Raw genomic sequence first — 22,278 nt, 5'->3', positions numbered from 1 at the left:
ATTACCACTATCTTGAGACAAAAGAAAAGAATTTTGCTGGGGGGGGAACTATTCTGATTGAGGTTTGTCTTTTAAGAGTTTTGAATTTTTAGATTATGGATTTCTAAAAAGAACCTATTTATTACTTTGGGAACTTGGCAGGAAGAAGGATGTCCCCTTGATCTTTGGCGGGTAGTTCCCTGTAAATGTTAACTTGGAGGGTTGTTGTGAGGATTATGATAATGGTTAAAATGAGATATCTTTGGTATAACCAAAAGATGATGTGCTCAATGGTAGTTACTATTAACACAAGTCATAATACATATGAACACTAAGCAAAAGAGAGGTGGACCACTCAGGCTTTCTATAGATGATTACCTAGTTGGTTAACTTGACATGGTGAAAGATTAGAACATGGGGACCAGGAGAAAGGGGCAGGATATGTGATGAAGTGGTAAAATCAAAGGCTTTGGCACCCAAAGGATCTGCCTTTAAACCTTTTATTTTTTCTTCCTATGTTTATGCTAGTCCTTCCTTCTGAGTCCCCGTAAATTGGGGATAGGGATGCCTATCGCTGGAGATGCTGCGAAGGTCAGAGACAGCCGCTGAGATCCTGGAACTGGGGGCCTCGGAAGCTATTGTTGGTTTAGAGCGGGACCTGCCCCTGGGACCTGCCCCTGGGACCTGCCCCCGGGACCTGTCCCCAGGAATGCTGCCCTGGCCGGATGACGGAGGAATGGGACTTGCAGCTGGGGCCAGGGGCTCCGACTGAGGAAGCCCAGGGTGGTCGGGTCGCGCGCCCAGGCTAAGGCCGAGGGTTCCCTGGGGCCTTCCGTTGGCAGTCTGAGCTGCCTCTGCACACGCCGGGGAGGATTAAAGCCAGATGTGGCTTGGCGGGGCGCGGGGGGTTGAGGGGGCGGCTGCGCGGAGAAGCCAAGCTCTCGGAGTCTGGGACCGGAGACCAAGACGCAGAGCCAGACCTCGCCGTGACATTAAATGCAGGGGGGAGGAAAGGGATCTCAGGAGAGTTATGTAGCTGCGAGTCGGCGCCCCTAAATGACAGCCGGGCAGGCCACTGACGCGAGCGGCTCTGCCGCGCGGGGGCGCCCCGTGGAGGGCGCGCAGCACCGGCGGCCAATGGCTGGCCGGGTCGTGGGCGGGGCCGGGGGGCGGGGCGGCCGCGGCGCTCCAGCGGCGGGGGCGGAGTCGCGCTGGGGAGGCGGGGCACCCGGCAGCAACAGCGGCTGCAGCGGCGGCCACAGCAGCCTCGGCGGCGGCCGCGGCAGAACTGGCAGCGCCAGCGGCGGGTGAGGGGCTCGCGGCTCGCGGCTGGCGGCGGCGAGCGGGCGGCCTCGAGGTGGGGGCGCAGGGCGGCTGCGCGGAGGGGCGCGGGATGGAGGGGCGGTGCCGGCTGCTGGGCTCCGAGGCTCGGGGGTCGCGGGAGATCCACCTGCTGGTAACGGAGCTGCTCGCGCCGCGGCCCGACCGGGAGCTCGAGCCTCCGTCTGCTGCGGGGCTGGCTCGGGGCGCTGGCTGGGCCTCGGGGCGGGGCGCGGGCCGGGGCGCCCTGGTCGTGGGGTCAGCCCCGCGCCACCGCCGCCGCCGCTACAGCCCCTCGGTGCCGCGCGCTCTCGCGGTGGCCGACAAGGCGCCTGGTGCGTTTCCCGGCGCTCCACGGCGCGGCGGGGCTCGTCGACTTCTGGGCAAAGTGGAGGAAAGTGCGGGCTTAGGGGGTACTGGGAGGAAGGGAGAGTTGTCCGCGGGACCGGGCCGCCCCAGGGCCCTCACCGGCCCGGGGATGGGCGCCTTTACGGAGCCGGGGGCAGGTGGGGCGGGGGCCAGAAGGTCCGGGGCATGGAGGCAGGGGTGCTCCCGCCGGGGCGGAGGCGGTGTGCAGCCGTCGTAGCGAATATTTCTACAAAGTGAAGGTGTGCGGGTCCGGTGTGAAAGAGCACCGCCATCCCCCCAGGCCCCAGTTGCCCTGGAGGAGGAAGCTGTAAGTGGGACCCTTAGATCGGGTCTGGGTGATTGCACACAAAGTGTACCAGGTGACACCTCTGAGGCGTGTTTTATGAGCTGGCAGTCATACCACTTGCGCGCCCGCTTTTATTTCTCGCAGCGTGTGTTTCTCCTGAGTCCGTTCATTTGCTTACAGTCCGAATTGCGAAATATAAGCAGATATAATGTATGTTTTTAATGCTTTTCATGTATTTTGCTGTTCTGCTTTTGCTCTCGGACGAATTCTCATGAAAGATAATGATAGCGTCGTTTGGTGGAATATAGGACCTAAATTTAGAATCAGATAATGCCTTTTGTGGTTTATCTTTCGTTTTCTGAATGTTAAAAAAAAATAGTTTTATTAACAGCTTATCGTGGCATGGGTTTCTTTAGTCCACACTTGTAAATCCAAAAACGTGCTGGACGATGAAATTATGTAAGCTGTGTTAATGAAAAGTATTAATCCTTTGATAAATTTAAAATGAATTTTTACATAATTTGTATAAAGTTATATAGCTTACGTCATGGATTTCATGCTTCTGCCTTTCAGTCTTCAGGCACCTCTGTCCTGTCTGTGGAATAATGAGGGAATATGCCAAGTGTTAAGCAAAGTGTTCTCAGCCATAAAATGTATTGAATATTTCAATACATTTAAATGAAGGTTTTTGTATCCAATAATAAAACAATAGAGCAGTCAAATAAAACAGGTTTTTCAGTCTGCGGTCTCGAGTTGAAGTTCCGTATGTCTTTGGGAGGGTGAAGAAGATGATTGAAAGTTTTAGCTATCACATTTTTTATTGTTAAAGATTCAGATACATTAAGTGATAATCTCAGAGAGTATTAAGGTGTTAGGTTGAAATTTTTGCAAATGTGGATACTGATAAAAATAATGACACAATTTGTTTCTTGCTTTAGGTAGTCAGTCAGTCCAGAGGGCTCTTGGCCATCCAGCCTGACTGCCTCTCCTGGTTGAAGAGCATAGAGATCACTAGTTTTGCTTTAGTCTGGAGTCTTCAGTTGTACTGTGCAGTTAAACTTGATTAGTTTGGAAACCCTAATTAAAATGTATGACTACATTCTTACTGAGTAAAATGCTCTTACATTTCTCCTGCAGAATTTTAGGTCTTACTTGTTAGTAGAATTAATAAATATCTTCTTCAAACCAGAGCTTAATGGCTTCTTGGATTTAATTTTTTCATATTTGGTATATTCTTTACATATTATTAATGGCATATCTATAGCTTACTTTGATTTTAGAAGTCATTCACTTTTACTGTCTCTACGTGTTAATACTGAATTTTATCATATGGGCGTTTTTTGTATTTAATAAAACTATTTTAAAATATCCTTTATGATTTCTTCTTTACTTCCCTATAATTATTAATTGGATGTTTATTCTAATAACCTGTGTACTTTTAGATCTTTTACTAGGACAAAATTCTTCCTGAAGTAGGGTGCAGCTAAGTATGTAGCAACAGAAAGTTATATGCATTTTTATATAATGTTGCACCAGGATTGTAATTCTGTATTATATAATTCACTGAGTTATCACATCTCTTTTTATAATCAGAACTCATTATTAGGGTACTTACTAATATAAGACAATATATTAGGCACTTTAAGGAATTTAGTACAAATTGTAGGATTTCACCACAAAGATTTTAAAATCTAAACCATCAATGTGAGCGTGTTTGATGTTAACTTGTCTTAACTATAGAAGATGAATAACTTTGGTTGTAGAAAATAGTGATAACTTTTGAGAATATCTTTGGAGTTCCTTGTTTTCAGATAGTAAGAGGAAGCAAGGAAGTAGAGGGGTTCAGTGCTTCCAGAATATTATACCACAGTGAGAGCTGTTGGCCAAGGAGGGTTAGAAGGCATGCTTGGATGTGTGTGTGGTGGGGGAGGGGTGCTTAGCCAGAGGTTACAGGAAGTGAGAAATTTGTTTAAAGTCTTAGGTTTATGGGGCACCCGGGTTAAGCCTCTGTGTTCTACTCAGGTCATGATTCCAGGGTCCTGGGATCGAGCCCCATATCGGGCTCTCTGCTCAGAAGGGAGCCTGCTTCCCCCTCTCTCTCTGCCTGCCTCTCTGCCTACTTGTGATCTCTCTCTGTCAAATAAAATCTTTAAAAAATAAAAAATAAAAAAAAGTCTTAGGTTTAAACTCAGAAATTTCCTATGAATTTTGCAGATTATCTCCTAGTAAATACATATTCATTATAGGAGAGAAAATTTTTGAAATTCACACACTGTTGGGTGAAGTTAATACCTCAGGAAGGTTCTCTAGACTGGGAGTGGCCCTTACCCTTCTCTTCATTCTTACAAGGTGCAGGTGGCCTAGTTTGAAAGGCAAAGGGCAGTAGGTAAGCGCTTGAACTTTGAAGTCTTACAGATCAGTGTTCCCTCTCCAGTTTAATAATGCCTGTCTCATTACCTGAAACTAATGTGACATTGTGTGTCAATTATACTTCAGTTAAAGAAAAGGCCTGCCTCTTAGGGTTTTGTTGAAGATTTAAAGCATATAGTGGTTGCATAGGAAACAGTGCCTTGTAGAGTCTGTCACTGTTACCATCAGTACTATCGCTTAGTCTAGGGGGGATTTCTAGTCACTATGTTCATTTTTACAACTGTAGCTGACATGGTGGTTTCTGAATTGCCTACCCAGTGGCTACTTTAATCAGCCATACTTTGTAGCCAAGGGAATTGTCCCTGGGGCTTGTGAGGCATTTTTGGAGGTGCATTAACTTACCCCAGTAGAGTGTGTCTCAGTATGTTGCCAAGTGCATCTTGTGGTCCCTTTGAGGCCACTGGGAATCCGTGAACATCTTGGAGTGCCTGACATGCCCCCAGGGAACGAGACTGGCTATGCATAGTGCAGACCAAACCCGTGGCTGGCTGCAGTTTTGTTTGTTTGTTTGGTTTGCTTTTATTTTTTAACACAGTTAACATTTATGGAGAACCTATTAAGTGGTAGGTGACTATACTTAAGTACCCATAAGGACTTGATTGAATTCGATGTTCAGATTTTCTGAGTGAAAGCAGTGTGAGGTCCTAGGTCCTGCAGTGTTCTGGTTGGGTTGCTTCGTTTCCTAAATGCCTTTTCGTATTCCCAGTTGACACCTTGGGAGCAGGTTACTCACCTGAAAAACTACATTTCTTTTATGATAATGATAAATGGCAATAATCACTGTGACTTTTCTATTGTTTATAAACATTATTTGTGTCCTAGAAGTGGAGCCAGGCCAGGTGGTTTGCTTGTTTTATGGATGAAACTGCAAGGCCTAAATCAGTGGTACACCTGAAGTCCTATATATAATGATGTTGCTGGAGCTAGAGCCTAGGTTTTTTGATGCTTGTATGTTGTAGTCTCCCAGTTTTTCTTAAAGTTTTCAAAACATTGACTATTATTTTGCAAGAGGAAAATGGAGGAGTATGACGATTATGTTACGTAGGAACCGTTGCGTGATCCTCAGAGTTAATCAGCTTCAAATCTGTGGCTTCCTATTTGTTTAATGAGCCCCACAACCTTTCCCTTTAAATAATGAGCCATAACTTTCTTTTTTTTTTTGCAGAATCAAGGAGGAGGGAATATAGTTTGAAGCTCTTTTTCTGGAGGAGAAACATCGTATGATTCTAGTATATTAAATGAATTGTTTAGATGTGGGTATAATCTTGGTAGCTGGGGGTTAGCCCAGCCAAAAGTTTGTTCATAATGGTGAGTGATAAATGAAGAAGTAGTATTTTGCATTATTGAACAAGTTTTCCTTTCCCTTTTTCCCCTGAACAGGAAGAAAGAAGCCTGAGACAGCAGCCTATGACGACTGTGAAGACAATCCAGAATTGCAATTATGAATGGTGTTGCTGCTGGGCTCCTTCTGCAGAGCGTCTGAAATGAACCTCTCTTATTGATTGTTTTTATTGGCCCCAAGCCAGGAGTACTGGATTCAGTTGACTTCAGGATTAGAAATAGAACAGTTTTGGTTATCATCATAAACATATGAACCAGTGTGATGGTGAAATGAGATGAGGCTCCGAAATGGAACTGTAGCTACTGTTTTAGCATTTATCACTTCGTTCCTGACTTTATCTTGGTATACTACGTGGCAAAATGGGAAAGGTAAGGCAAATATCTCCAAAAATGTGCATGAAATATAGTAGTAAACAATGCATAAATGCTTAGGTTAAGCACCACAACAATCTGCATTTGCATGCTCTCTGCTGGAGACCTGCTGGTTTCTTTCTGATGCAAAAATGAAACTGTATTCTTGGACAGAGGAGACAGAATTTCTAATCTGAATGGGGTTTGTTTTCGATTTCTTATAATTGCTCTTGGAGAAATAGATACTGATCAGTGGTTATATTATACATGGCAGCCAAGCTGAATAACAAAGACTTTTGTTTTGGCATTTTATTTTTATTAAACATCATAAATGTTTAATAAGCTTCCTTGTACTGGATGTTGTTTAAAGTGCTTAAAAGGACACAATCAGCGCCTTCATGAAATTTACATGCTGATTATAGTAATGATTTGGTGCTGTGGTAGTTAATGATTTAAACTACATGTGTTGACAGATTGCTCTTTGGGCAAGAGTATTTATGAAGTGGGTGAGGATAAATTCTTACTCAAAATTGGAAACCAGTTTTAAGTGTATTGTGTTTAGACTGTTGAATTGTGTTTTTAAGGAAGGTTATTTGTTAAGTAATATTCAGGGATAATGCCTTTGCTTTTTTTTTTTTTTTAATTTATTTGAGAGCTCAGAGACAACGGAAGAAGGGCAGAGGGAGACGTTAGAGAGAGAAAATCTTAAGCAGTCTCCATGCCCAGCACAGAGCCCGACTCGAGCTCATTCTCACAACCCTGAGATCATGACCCGAGCCAAAATCAAGAATTGGACTGTCAGTCTACTGAGCCAACCAAGTGCCCCCATTCCTATGTTAATCTAGGGAAAGTTGATGGCATAGAAGGATGGAAGTACATATTTGGTTTTTTAGAATCAAGTTAGAGTAGTCATCATCTCCAGATTATTGGGGTCCTGTTTTAGTAACTTATATGAAGATAACTGAAAAGATGCATTCATTACTTAATTTTCCTCTGGCGTGTATATAGGTATGTATATGTAGATGTGTATATATCTGTGTGAGTACGTATGTATAAAATAAGCTGATTAAAGTGAAAAGCATAGGATCTGTTCTTTGGGCTGTAATTTTGAGAGGAACTATTTCAGGGAGAAATGAATGAAAAACTTGCTGAAGACCTTTATTATTTGTGGACAAATATATACAATTTGGATTTCGTTTTTTAATTGTACCGAAAGGAGAAGACATACTTAGGAAGAACTTTGGTTAATTTAATCAAACTGTTGACTGTCCCAGACATGACCAAAACAGATGCCTGGCCTTAAAAGTTTACTTATGAAATAAGAGAATTGACCATGAGGGGCATATCTGAATTTTTTCTTATCAGGAAACTTATCTATTCAGAGTTATAGTAATGGAGAAATGTGATCCTTTTCACTGAGTCTTATGTAAGGGATTAAAACTTTTGGAATCTCTATTCCACTTATCTTGTTTCTTGTGTAAAGGCATTATAAGCATTATTTTCTTTTTGGATTAAGTTGTCTTTAGGGACCCCTGGGTGGCTCAGTCGGCTGACACCTGTCTTGGGCTCCGGCCATGATCCCAGTGTCCTGGGATTGAGCCCCATGTCACTCTGCTCAGTGGGAAGCCTCCTTCTCCCTGTCCCTCTCCCTCTGCCTGCTGCTCCACTTGCATGTGGGCACGTGCTTTCTCTCTGTCAAATAAACAAATAAAATCTTTTAAAAAGTTGTCTTTAGAATCAAAATTTAAAACATAGAAATATTCTTTCATTCTGTGATATTAGATACACATAAAGTCTGTTCTCTTTGATTATCATTCTTTGACCAGCTCTGTAATCCTTTCATGCATATTCTTCTGCTCTGTTTTTCTTTCTTTTTTTTTATAAATATTTTATTTATTTATTTATTTGAGAGAGAGAGAGAGAGACAGTGAGAGAGAGCATGAGCGAGAAGGTCTGAGGGAGAAGCAGACTCCCCGTGGAACTGGGAGCCCGATGCGGGACTCGATCCCGGGACTCCAGGATCATGACCTGAGCTGAAGGCAGTCGCTTAACCAACTGAGCCACCCAGGCGCCCCTGCTCTGTTTTTCTGCTTAGTGTTTTGTCCAGACTCTTTGAGGTGTCAACAGATGACTCCTGTTATGGTTATATAAGATCCTGGTTGTTTTTGTTATTATTTGTTTATTTTTGTTTTTGGATTTTATTTATTTGAGAGAGAGAGAAAGAGAGGGAGAAGCAGGCTCTCTGCTGAGCAGGAAACCTGACGTGGGGCTCAGTCCCAGGACCCCTGGGATCATGACCCAAGTCAAAGGCATATGCTTGATGGACTGAGCCACCCAGGTGCCCCAGTCCTCTGTGTTTTAATGCTATCATTTATGTAACTGATATAACTGCTGAGCATTTGGATTCTTTCTAGATCATTCTGGCAGTCAGATAGTCTGGATTTTCCAGAGCAGGCCTGCTCTTAGTCAGGTCTAGTACAGTCATCAACCATGTGGTCTGATTTTTATATTGAAAGCATGGTTTCCATAATCATTGACTTTGCTGGGCTAGTAGTTTTTATTTTTCATTCACTCATTGACCCCTTAATGTACTGCCTAGCACTGCATTAAATGCTATGAATGTGAAAGAAAAAATAAACTTAACACCTTTGAGAGGCTCAGGGACTGGTAGGGGAAGATTCAGGTAAACAAAACAAGTATGATACCATCAATAGATTGAGATAGAAGTAATAACCCAGTGCTGGGGAAACATAATACATGTTATATATGATTTCGTTTAATCCTTATAACAGCCCTGGGAAGAAGAATTACCCCCTTTCACTAGATGAGAAAACTGAGGCAGAGTGGTTGAGAAACTTGACAAGGTGGTACATTTAAGTGATAAAGTGAAGTTTGAGCTCAGTCATGCTGGTTCCAGATATTATGCTCTTAGCTATTGGTCTGCTTCCCAGAAGAGCGGAGACTAAAGCTACTAATTCTTGAATCACTTCACAGAGGAAGAATAAACAGGGAGGTGATGCCAGGCAGAATAGTAGATAGTGGGCATGTCAGGTAGAGAGATCTTTGTGCAGCCACAAAGCTCTGAAACGGTGTAGCATATTTGTGCCTTGGAATTAGGAGACACTCAGTTTCATAGGCATGTAAGACTCCTAGACTCTCAAGGTTTAGTTGGTAATCACAGTGCAGTTCTTAAGCTATTTTTCATAGGTCTTCATCTAACACTTGGAAGAATACATGAGCTGGTCCATGGGATTGCTATAAGTTTGGAAGGATGTTAGGAACCCAGCCAGGGAAGATGGAGTTTGGGGTTGGGGATACCAGTTTTAGCAGGGCATGCAGAATTAAATGAGGCAGAATTCCAATTATGTGGAATAGACAAGTTGGCAAAGTTGTATGCAGACATTGTGAGAGTGGGACCAGAGTCCTTCATTACATGTGTCACTTGTAGCTGGAGTTCTCCTAAAGAACTTCCTACTTTGCTCAGGCACAATCCAGAAATTGGGGAAGACTGAGCAAGCAATCCGTCTGCTCACAGGAACATATAACATTCATGTACATGTTTGTGTGTGTACATGTGTTTTCATTTCTCTTGGGTATTTGTCTAGGGGTGGAATTGCTGGATCATTTAGTCACTCTATGTTTAATCATTTGAAGAGCTGCCAGACTGGTTTTCTTTTCTTTTCTTTTTTTTTTTTTTTAAGATTTTATGTATTTATTTGACAGATATCACGTGTAGGCAGAGAGGCAGGCAGAGAGAGAGGAGGAAGCAGGCTCCCTGCTGAGCAGAGAGCCCGATGCGGGGCTCGATCCCAGGACCCTGAGATCATGACCTGAGCTGAAGGCAGAGGCTTTAACCCACTGAGCCACCCAGGCGCCCCCAGACTGCTTTTCATAGCAGCTGGACTATTACGCATTTCTTCTAGTAGCATATGAGAGTTCTAGTTTCTTCACATTCTTGACAACCCATATTATCAAGCTCTCAATTCTCATTCTAGTGGTCGGGATATAGTGTTTTATTGTGATTTTGAGTGGCATTTCTCTGATGACTAATGATGTCTAGCATCTTTTTATATTCTTTTAGCAATTTGCATATATTCTTTGGGAAATTGTCAATTTGGATCCTTTGCTTATTTTAAAAAAAATTTTTTTTGTAAATTTTAAGAGTTCTTTATATATTCTGGATATAATTTACTTAGCAGATACTTGATTGGCAAACATTTTCTCCCATTCTGTGGGTTGTCTTTCACATTCTTGGATCGTGCCCTATGAAGCACAAGAGTTTTAAATTTTGGTGAAATTCAGTCAATTTTTGTTGTTTTTGTTGTTGCTTGTGCTTTTGGTGTCATATCCAAGAGTTCATTGTCAAACCTGAAATAATGAAAATTCTGTGCTTGCTTCTAAGAGTCTTGGCCTTTAATCCATTGTTAGGTCAGTTTTTTTTGTGTGGTATGAAGTAAAGGTCCAACTTGATTCTTTGGATCTGGCTATCCAGTGGTCCTGGCCGTTTGTTTTTCCCTCATTGAATGGTCTAGGCACTGTTGTTGAAAATCAGTTTATCATAACTGTATGGATTTATTTCTGGACTCTCAATTCTAGTCCATTGATATTCCTTCGTTCTAGTACAGCACCATCTTGATTATTACATTGTAGTGACTTCTGAAGTTTGGAAGTATAAATTCTGTTAGTTTATACTTTTTCAGGATTGTTTGGCTATTTTGGGCTCCTTGCAGTTCCATGTGAATTTTAACATCTGCTTGTCAATGTATATAAAGAAGTCAACTGGGATTATGATAGGGATTGCTTTGAACCTATAGATCAGATTAAGTACCATTACCATCTTAATAGTGTTCGGTCTTCCAATCCATAAAACATAGGATTTCATTTATTTAGGACTTTACTTTTTTTCAACAATTTTTGCATACATTTACACAGTTTAAGATTTATGCTTCTTTTTAAAAATTTATACCCAAGTATTTTATACTTTCTGATAGCATTTTGAATGGAGTTGTTTTCTTAACTTTGTCAGTTTTCATTGCAAGTGTATAGAAACACAATTGATTTCTGTGTATTGATTTTGTATCCTGCAACCTTCCTGAACTTATTTATTCTTATAGTGGATTCCTTAGGATCTTCTGTGTACCAGATCATGCCATCTGTGAATACAAATAATTTTATTTCTTCCTTTCTAGTCTGAATGCTTTTTCTTTGTGTTGTTTAATTTTTCTGGCTAGAACCTTCATTTCAGTGTTAAATAGAAGTAATGTGAGAGCTGACCTCCTTGTCTTGATCTTAAGGGGAAAGCACCCAGTCTTTACATTTATTTAAGTGGAATATTAGCTGTGGTTTTTAAGTAGATGTCTTTTTTTCAGGTGAAGGAAGTTGCCTTTTAGTCCTGGCTTGCTGAGTGTTTTTATCATGAAAATATGTTGAATTTTGTCAAATGAATTTTCTGTGTCTATTGCGTGATTTTGTTGTTGTTGTTGTCGTTGTTGTTCTGTATTCTGTTGATAAAATATATTACATTAAATGATTTGTATGTGTTCAACTAACCTTGCATCCTTAGAATAAGTAACACTTGGCATGGTGTATAATTCTTTTTAGATGTTGCCGGATCTGGTTTGCTAGTATTTGTTGGGGATTTTGGATCCATAGTCAGAAGGGTTATTGGTCTGTAGTTTTCTTATTTTGTGTTTGTCAGTTTTTGATATTAGGGTGATATTAATTTCATAGAAAGATTTGGGAAGTGTTCTTTTCTATTTGGAAGAGTTTGTGGAAAATAAGTGTTCTTTTTTTTTTTTTTTTTTTAAAGATTTTATTTATTTATTTGACAGAGAGACAGTGAGAGAGAGCATGAGCGAGGAGAAAGTTAGAGGGAGAAGCAGACTCCCCATGGAGCTGGGAGCCCGATGTGGGACTCGATCCCGGGACCCCGGGATCATGACCTGAGCCAAAGGCAGTCGTCCAACCAACTGAGCCACCCAGGCGTCCCGAAAATAAGTGTTCTTTAAGTGTTTGGTGGAATCAGCGCTGACATCATCTGGGCCTGGGCTTTTCTTTGTGAAAAGACCTGTAACAAGTAATAAGATTCTATCAGTCATCAAAAAACTGACAGAATCTTATTACTTGTTACGGTTCTTTTCAGATTCTCTATTTCTTCTCCAGTGAATTTCTGTAGGTTGTATTCTACTAATTTGTCCAGTTCATTTAAGGTATGTAATTTATTGGTGTATACTTGTTCATCATATTTCTTTATAGTCCTTCCTGTTCTTGTGAGATCAGTAGTAATGCCCTCTCTTTTAGTACTCTAATAGTTTTAGGTTTTTTTTTCCCCCCCTTGGTCAGACTAGCTAAAAGTTTGTTGATTTTGTTGACCTTTCAAAGAACCACCTTTTGTTTTCTTGATTTTCTCTGTCTACTATTTCATTACTCTTTAAAAAAAAATTATTTTTATTAACATATACTGTGTTATTTGCCCCCGAAGTACAGGTCTGTGAGTCGTTAGGATTACACACTTCACAGCACTCACGGTAGCCCATACCCTCCCCAATGTCCATAACCCAGCCACCCTATCTCCACCACCCCCCACCCCCAAGCAACTCTCAGTTTGTTTGGTGAGATTAAGAGTCTCTTATGGTTTGTCTCCCTCTGATGCCATCTTTTTTCATTTTTTCCTTCCCTACCCCCTACAACCCTCCACCCTGCCTCTCGAGAAAATTCCTCACATCAGAGAGATCATATATTTCATTACTTTCTACTCTAATCTTGATACTTGCCTTCCTTCTGTTTCTTTTAGGCTTAGTTTGCTCTTCTTTTTTTGGTGCAGGTAAGGTTTCTGTAGAAGGCAAGGTCATTGATTCGAGATCTCTTTTCTTTCATAATATGGGTATTTACAGCTATAAACTTCCCTCTAGGCACTGCTTTAGTTGCATCCCATATTTTGGTATGTTCTGTCTTGATTTTCAAGCATTTCAAAAGTGTATTCTGATTTCTTACTTTTTTCTTTTACCGGTTGGTTTTTTAGGAGAGTGTTAATTTTCTCAGATTTATGAGTATCCCAGATTTTTCTGTTATTGGTTCCTAATTCCATTTCATTGTGGTCAGAAGACATACTTTATATTATTTCTATCCTTTTAAGTTTATTTAGATTTTTAAAAATAACCTAGCATATGTTCTATCCTCTAGAATGTTGCATGTGCACTTGAGACTCTATATGCTGTTGTTGTAAGATGGAGTGTTCTGTAGATGTCTGTCAGGTCCTGCTGGAGTAATAGTGCTCTTCAAACCTTCTGTTTCCTTGTTGACCTTCTCTCTAGTTGTTCTGTCCATTATTGAAAGTAGAGAATTGAAGACTCCAACTATTGCTATAGAATTATCTATTTCTCTCTTCATTTTTGTCTTTTTTGCTTCATGTATTTTGGTGTTCTGTTATTGGGTACATGTATTTTTTATTTTAAAATATTTTTATATTTATTTTATATTAATTATTATTGAATATTCCCTGTTTATCTCTAGTAACATTTTTGTTTGAACATCTGTTTTGTCTGTTGTTAGTGTATCAGTATATAGCCATTCCAGCTTTTCTGTGGCTTCTACTTGTATCTTATGCTTTATTCTGTTCTTTGACTTTAATCTATTTGTCTTTAAATTTACAGTTTGACTCCTGTCAACAATCTATAGTTTGATCATGATTTTCTGGATCTAGTCTGAAGATGTCTACCTTTTGCTCAGACTGTTATCCATCCATTCTTCCTGTTATTGATATAGTTTGATTTATATCTGCCATCATTTTGTTTTTCATATGTCTCATATCTTTTTTCTTCCTCTTCTATACTTTTTTTTTGCATTGATTGAATATTTTCTAATGTAGCATTTTAATTTCATTAATGACTTTTTTCACTATTTTTTGAGTATATTTTAGTGGTTGTTCCAGGGTTTATCATTTACATCGCAGCCTATCAGAATCAGCTTCAGATTTATGTTACATTAATTGCAGTAATATATAGAAATGTTACCTCTGTTTAGTGCTGTCACCCCCCTTTTTGTGTTGTTATTGTTTTATGCTTTACATCTGTCAATATTATAAACCCAACAATACATTGTTATTATTTTACCATCTGTTATTTCCTTAGCACATTGCAGCTTTATTCTCACCTATCTCCTTTGTTCTGTTATTGGCAAATATATTACATTTCCATGTGTTACAGACTTGGTGATACTTATATGCATATCGTTTTATACTATTTTTAAATAATTGAAGAGAAAGAAAAAGTGTGCATTAATAGTGTCTATTATAATTACATAATCACTGGTGCTCGTTATGCTCGTGGATTTAAATTGCTGTCTGGGATTACTTGCTTTCAGCTTAATGATTTCCTTAAGTATTTCTTGTAAGCAACGAACGTCTGCTAGCAATGAATCCTTTCAATTTTTGTTTATCTTGGGATATGTGTATTTTAACCTTCATTTTTGAAATACAGCTCTGCTGGACTTGGGATTCCTGGTTGACAGGGTTTTTGTTTTGTTTTGAAGGGCTTTGTGTTATCCTACCACCTCTGGCCTCCAGTATTTCTTCTGAAAAGTTAGCTGTTGTTCTCCTTGGGTTAGGGTTGCCTTGTCAGTGATGGATCATTTTTCTTTTGTGGTTTTCAAGATTGTTTTGTGTTTGGCTTTTATCATTTTTATCGTGATGTGTCTGTTGATGGGCTTTGCTTCCTAGATGTGTAGGTTACTGGTTTTCAGTAACTTTGGGAAGTATTCAGTCTTTTTTTTTTTTTTTTTGTATTGCTTTTGTTGTTGTTGTTGTTTTTACCTTTCTCTCTTCTTCTTGTATTCCCTGTACATTTATGATGTTATTCTTAACGGTATCCCAAATTTCTATGAGAGTCTGTTCATTTTTCTTCATCTTTTTCTTTCTTTCTTCAGTTTATATAATCTCTACTGATCTGTCTTCAAGTTGGCTGATTCTTTCTTTTGCTAGTTCATATCTACTGTTGAGGTCCTCTAGTGTATTTTTAATTTCTATTATTGTACTTTTCAACTCCCAGAATTGGCATTTGGTTCTTTCTTAAAATTTCTGTCTCTTTATTGATACTCTCTTTTGTTGTTATGATTTCCTTTACTTTTACAGGGAAGTTTTCTTTTACTTTTGTGAATGTATTTATAGTGGCTTCCTTGAAATATTTACCTGCTAATCCTACATCTAGTCATATTCACAGGGAGTGTTTTATGCTGCCTGCTTTTTTCCTGGTGTATGGGTCATATTTACTTATTTCTTTGTATGCCTATAATTTTTGGTTGAAAACTGGACATCTTAGATAATATAATTTAGCAATACTGGTAAATATTTTTTTTTCTCCCACTGCTTTATTCTCCCACTGCTACCTCCAGGGCTTTTATCTTTGCTTGTTTATTTGCTTATTTATTTGTTTAGTGACTGGCTGGATTATTTTAGTCTGTCTTCCCTCTCCCCTCCACAAGGTTGAGTGTTGGTCCTCAGGGAGACACAGTTTTGGGTTTGCCCACAATCTTCCTAGGGTGACTGTTTATACTGGTAGGACTCTCTTCCACCCTTTCAGTGACCACTACACTAATTGCTGGCTGATTGTTCTGTTGTTTACAACAGTGCACTGGAGCATAAATTCTGCTACAAACTAATCCAATTAAATTGTGGTTCCTTTGAAGAAATGTTTCTGTTTTTGGTGTTTTTGCTATTTGTTCTGACCAGAGGAAGGCTCCTGCTAGCTGTCCCTTTTCCTCGTTTTTTTCTTGCAAAATAGCCACCAACTCCTCCAATCTAGATTGTATCTTCAGTCGATCTACAATTCTCCCAGTTCCCTTCACCCTGACTTCTGCTGTTAAACTCTCTGTTGCAGTGAGGCTAGTTCCTTTGGGAAGAGATTAGGAGCTGTCTGTTTTGTGGCCTGCTTTTTCACCAAGCAGAATTTCTGAGCCAGGGCACTGGAGTTGGGGGTGAGGACAGTGGCTAGCTTCTCTCTGAGTGGTACTCCCACTTGAGGAGCGGAGCACTGGGTACGTGGAGGGGACCAGTAGCATGAGGAGGTCTTGGCTCTGCCTCTCCTGGTGTGGAACCCCTGCCTCACTAGCCAGTGGAATGACTTTTCAGTATGCTGCAACCAAGATGGAGCCTTGGGTGCATGAAGAGATTGGATATCATAACCTGTTAGATATAAGAAATATGGAAGCCAAATAAACCATTATATGTAAAACTGTGGCTCTTATTTACAAATAAAAATAGTAAATAAAAAGCTTTTACTTTTTTTTTTAAGTTTTTCTTTATAAAATAAGAATGCTCCTTTCAAACAGGATGTAAGGGAAATTAATAGTAAATCTAGGGCTTGGGTATACCATCATAGTTCTGGCTAACCAAAGTTGTATAATTGTGTTTGTCGAGTGCCTTCTGTGTGTCAGGCACTATTAAGTTTGGGTTATATTACTGAATGCGTCAGAAAAATCCCTACTTTAATGTGGGGGAGGAAGAAAGGAGATAGCCAAAAAAATAAAACAAAATAAAAAAACAATTAGTAAGCTGATGAATAATAAATGTGTTTTTTAAAGCTTTTTATTTTGAAGTAATTTTAGGTTTACAGCAAATCTGAGGCACAGTACACAGAGTTCCCCTATGCCCCCTAATACGAACAACTTACAGTACCACAGAATATAATATTCTAAACCCTCACATTGCCTTTGATCCAGTACTGTTCACTCATCTTCAAACCTTATTTGAATTTCACCAGTTGTTCCACTAATGTCCTTCTGTTCTAGGATCCAGTCCAGGATCCCACATTGCATTTAGTTATGTTTTCTAGTCTCCTCCATTATGGGAAATTTCCTTAATATTTTCCCTTATGTTCTTGGCACGTTTAAAGCCTTTGGCCAGTTATTTTGTAGAATGTCCCTTAATTTGAATTTGTCTGATGACTTCTTATGATTAGATTGAGGTAATGCATTTTGGCAAGAATACCACGGACATGACATTGTGTCCTTCTCAGTATACCGTATCACCAGCTTTGTGATGTTGAAGTATGTTACCATTGGTTATGAGAACGCGGATCACTTGCTTAAACTGGTACCTGCCTAGCTTCTCCACTGTAAAGCTACTATGTTCTTCTTCGTAAGTAATAAGCATTTTGTGGAGGCTTCTTGAAAATTAAGTGGATATCTTGTTTCTCATCATACTCTTGCCTATAAATTTTAACATGCATTGGTTGTTTTTGTCTGCATCAGTTTATTACTGTGGTGTTTGCCCAGTGTGATTTTCCATTTCTGCCATTTCTTCTACATTTAGTAGTTGGAACTCTGCTGAAAGGAAGAGATGTCTCTTCTTCCTTCTGTCTTTCTCATGTCTTGATAGGAGTATGGACCCAAGGGTATTTATTTTGTTCTGTGGTTTATAGTCCTCTATTACCCTTAATGATTTTGGTGTTTACATTGTCCCAGAGGTAGCCATTGGGAGCTTCTTCACCTTGGCTTCTGTGCCTTCCACATGCCCCTCTCATATTTTTCAAATTTATTGAGGTGGAAATTCACATAACAAAATAGAAAGTTCATTAAAGTGAACAATTCAGTGGCCTTTAGTACCTTCACAGTGTTGTACAACCAGCACCTTGATCTAGTTATCACTCATTTCTTGAGCCGTTTTTGATTTTCTGGTGCTGTAACATGCTCCAGGTTCATCTTGCATTTTCTCTGGCCCAGCCCTGGAAGTAATCCTCTTTTCAGGGACCCTCCAGTTCCTTTAAAGAATGGAGTCTTGGTGTGCTCATTCCTACCATGGCATCACCACTTAGCTTCTCAGTAGGTAGTGCAAGAAAGTATATGTGTGCATACACATGTATTAAAAAAAAAACAAAAAACAAAAGTTCATACTGATCCCTCTCATTTTAATATAGTACAGCTGGGTTCATTCTGGTTTCTGCCTGCCTTTTTTTTTGTAACTTATCTCTGTATCCCACAGTTAAAAAAAAAAAAAAAAGCTGTTAGTATCCCAATATAGTTATTTACTCAATTACTGTATATACAGACAATAGTTTCAGAATTGTTAACCAGTATCCAGGTGAAAAATAAATTTCTTAGGGTATAATATCTGTGTACAGGTCTTTTTATCTTAAAATTATGTGGTGAAATGCTGTCTCCCAAAGTTCCTTAGCTTATTTCTTATCCACTTCCTTTTCAGTGTGGCTTTCCCATTCAGTTATAATACACATAAGCCCATACATAAGCTCATTTATTAATGCTTGCACTCTATTTTTGGGCTCCCCTCCATGTCCTGGTTACTGCCTTCATTTACATTTTGGATATGTGAAACATTATCTTGGTTCTGAGACTCAACCGTAAGAAAAGATAGCCTAAGAGAAATGTCCCTCCTCATTCCTTCTATGCCATTTTCATTTCTCCCTTCTTTCTACCCAGTTTCTATCCCTTCCTTGTAGGTATTCAGTCTCGTTTCCTGTTGTATTCTTTCTGTATTTCTTGTTGCACAAATTGAGCAGAGGCAGGAACATTTCCTTGTCTCTGTTTCTTAAGTGATGGGTAGCATACTACAGATACTTCTCTGTGCTTTGCTCTTCCCACTTAGCAGTGTGTCCTGGAAATTGCTTCTTAGCAGTTCATGGAGGTCTTCCTCTTTTTTTTTTTCTTTTTAACAACTTCATACTTCATTGTGTTGAATGTACCGTAATTCATCCAACCACTCTCCTCTTTAGGGGCATTTAGGTTTTTAATGCATGTATTCAGTATGTTAAGTACATATTTTCTGTCTGGCATTGTGCTGGGTCTTGAATAATGGAACTCTAGTTTATAGGTTTTTGTTTTTTTTTTTAAGTTTAATTTTAGCCTTAATTTTTTTTTTTTTTTTTCATACCATGGGAAATCAAGGACTTAATGTTTTGGAAGAAAATTGTAGTTGCCACCTATGTTGTAAACAAGAAAGTCTGGAGGTCGAGCTGATTTGATTACCATTTAGATTTAAATAACTTATTCAGGAAAAGGAGATTTTGTCTCTCTTGTTGAAGTATATTTTTGTTTGCATCCAAACTTATTATATAATTTTCAAAACCTAAGGATAAAAGGTAGGCCAATTTTTAAGAAGCTTTAATTTCTATTTTATTTTTATATATATGTATGTGTATATATATGTGTGTGTGTACACATGTATTTATATATGTGTACAAAACGGAGAGAAGCAGAGGGAGAGGGAGAGAGAGACTCTTCAGCAGGCTCCATGCTCTGTGCAGAGCCCGACATGGGGCTTGATCTCACAACCCTGACATCATGACTGACATCAAGTCGAGGTTCAGACGCTTAACTGACTGAGCCACCCAGGTGCCCCTATTTATACCTTTTTGACGGGAAGCTAGAAAGTAACTTAAAGCAGATTACAGTCAGTATTCTTACTTTTCCAATTTAAAAAGTAGTAAATATTCACATGCCAGGCTTTTTACTTTCTTCACAGCTGAGGTGATAAGATCTAATTTTCTAGCCAGGGGGACACTGAGTTGGCCTGTGCATCTTCACTTCAACAGGTTTCAATATTTACTATCTTCAGAGCAATTTTATTTCTTCAAGTAGATGTTTTAATTGAAGTCTAACGTACATATAATCAGTGTACAATTGTAGGAGTTTAGCTCTGTGAGCTGTCACCAAGTGGGCACCATCTGTGTAACAAACCCCGGAAGGAGAACATTGTGGCACTATGTGTCTTTGTGTGTTGGCACCTGAATTTGTTGGTGTTTGACCTGGAAGTTGCCCATGCAGCGTCTCTCGTGGTACTTCTCTGAAGGAACCAAGTCTTGGATTTCATCTCTATGCTGCTGTTTGCATTTAGCCTTTCTGCTTGCCCAGGATTTACCGAATGCTCTGTTTGCCCATCTTGTACTACGCTGTGGGAACGCAAGGGTGATTGAGACGCAAGACCTGCGGTAGGGGGGATGTTACTTTAGTGGCCCTACCCGCACTCCAAGTAACCATTGTTCTTCTCTCCCAGAGCTGTGGACACAGTGCTGTGATTAGCATCAAGGTAAAAACACTTCATTCTGATAAGGGGTCCTAGAAAAGCTCCTTATAAGAAGGGACATGTGAGTTGGTCTGAAGGATAAAGAGGGATTTGATAGGAGAAAGGTGCTCCCTGGGATAACGGAAAGGGTAGATGTTGGCTTGAACTACAGTGCATACAAGTGGCAGAAGACTTGAATGGCAGAAGCATTTGACCTGAGTGACCAGAAGTGTTGACCTCATGCATAAAGGGTGGAAAGAAAGTGGGAAGAGACTCGGGGAATCAGAAGGGTCTAGGGACTGGCAGTTTCTGTTCGATCAGAAGCACATATGATGGCTGGGGAGGAGGTGAGAGATCTGAAGAGCAAGGCAAGAGGTCATGATGAAGAGGGTCATTGTCTTGTGACTTTGTCCTTCCAATAAGATACCTTATTTGTTTAGACTTGGGTACATTTTTTGAGTAGGTGACGACATGGCACTTAGCATGTGTGTGCACACATCTTTTTTCTCATAGTTTTGTTTTAAAGTACAGCTGATTATTTATTTATTTTTAAAGATTTTATTTGAAAACAAGAGTGAGGGAATGAGAGAGAGAGGGAATGAGAAAGTACAGCTGATTATTTATTTTTAAAGATTTTATTTGAAAACAAGAGTGAGGGAATGAGAGAGAGAGAGATGTTTGCATGAACATGCATAAACAGGTGAAAGGCAAAGGGAGAAGCAGACTCCCCTCTGAGCAGGGAGCCCAGGGCAGGACTGGATCCCAGGATCCTGGAATCATTAACTGAGCCCAAGGCACATATTTAACTGTCTGAGCCTCCCAGGCGTCCCAGTACAGCTGTTGGATTTGAATTTCAAACACCTCAGTCAGCAGACAAGTACAAATATTGCAAAACTTACACCCGTATTTATATTTAAACTTTTCTAAACTATCAATGGCATGGGCTTCATTCATTTCCTTATTTCCGAACCTTCATAAGGTTATGGAATTCTTATTTTTATACCTTTCTGAGGTTTTAGGAATCTCACCAGCCTGGGGGGAGAAGAAGTGAATGTCTACTGAGACCAGCGCATGCTAAACATGTCCCGGGTTATTGACGGAGTCTTGAGTTGGGCAGGGGACCTGGTTGCTTTTCCCAAGATGATTTAAATCTTTCATTATCTAGTTGCGTCCTTTTCTGCACTTAAACCTAATTTTTAGGTTAATAAGGCCATTTAAGCGCCTATTGCTGATTTAGATTTTTGGTTTTTTCCATGCTGGTATTTCCATGCTGGCATTTTCCCCTCTGGAATAGGATTCTTTTTTTTTTTTTTTTTTTTAAAGATTTTATTTATTTATTTGACAGAGAGAGATCACAAGTAGACAGAGAGGCAGGCATAGAGAGAGAGAGGGAAGCAGGCTCCCTGCTGAGCAGAGAGCCCGATGCGGGACTCGATCCCAGGACCCTGAGATCATGACCTGAGCCGATCATGACCTGAGGCTTAACCCACTGAGCCACCCAGGCGCCTCTGGAATAGGATTCTTAATTGCCCTCATCATTACCCTGACTTGATAGAGATATTGCAGACTTAAGCATGCCTTATTAGAATCTTGTGATTAGAAGGCCACCTGAGTTTTCTTCCTCTAAGATAAGGAATTAGTCTAGGAGTTTGATCATTTTAGGACAGATCATGGAATATTTTCCTTCTTTCTTTTTTTTTAAACCAAATTTCTTTGTGTGACCATTACTCTGATCATTTTCTCCACCCCCTTGTTCTTGTTACCTTTCTTATTTTTTTCCAAAGTTTTGAGCTTGCATGGAATCTTCCACCCCCCATTTCTTGGTAAACAGAGATAAAAATTTATGTCTACACTTTATAAGCAGACGTGCTTATTAGAGGAAAAAATACTCAAGTATATTGACCAGTCTTCTACTTGTTTAAATTAACAGAAAATTAACCATTTTCTGTTCTTTATCTTTTTCACATTTCAGCCTATTTTTGAATTTTTTTTTTTCTATTTACAGAGTAAGTTTGTATCCACTTAATGTAATTTTTTTTCTTGAAATGTCCAGGTAGTCACCACTTGTCTACTGGAGATCCTTTTAGGCTGTTTATCTATTAAGAACTCTCCCTGACATCTCTGAAAGCGTCCTTACTTTGCTATCCTATTCCACACTCACAGACACATCCTAATTTTTCCCCTCCATCAG

General features: G+C 39.9%; 1 protein-coding gene across 4 annotated transcripts in view; it reads left to right on the top strand.

The window, feature by feature from the left end:
* Positions 1-2,872: 2,872 nt before the first annotated feature.
* The window catches only part of LOC111155896 (mannosyl (alpha-1,3-)-glycoprotein beta-1,4-N-acetylglucosaminyltransferase, isozyme A), a 109,663-nt gene continuing 90,257 nt past the window's right edge, over positions 2,873-22,278 (top strand). For 2 of the 4 annotated variants that reach the window (XM_022516357.1, XM_022516356.1), the window contains exon 1: positions 5,788-6,094. In XM_022516357.1, coding sequence (XP_022372065.1) covers positions 6,001-6,094 — 94 coding nt within the window. In that variant the 5' untranslated portion in view covers positions 5,788-6,000. Of the gene's footprint in view, positions 2,980-5,748; positions 6,095-22,278 lie in introns of those variants that run through there. The other 2 variants (XM_022516359.1, XM_022516358.1) reach the window with 2 other exon arrangements.

Source organism: Enhydra lutris, unplaced genomic scaffold (genome assembly GCF_002288905.1).
Source record: "Enhydra lutris kenyoni isolate GAN:26980312 unplaced genomic scaffold, ASM228890v2 scaffoldscaffold44, whole genome shotgun sequence".
Taxonomy (NCBI): domain Eukaryota; kingdom Metazoa; phylum Chordata; class Mammalia; order Carnivora; family Mustelidae; genus Enhydra; species Enhydra lutris.
The sequence above is the reverse complement of the archived record's forward strand: the minus strand, read 5'-3'. Positions and strand labels throughout refer to the sequence as shown.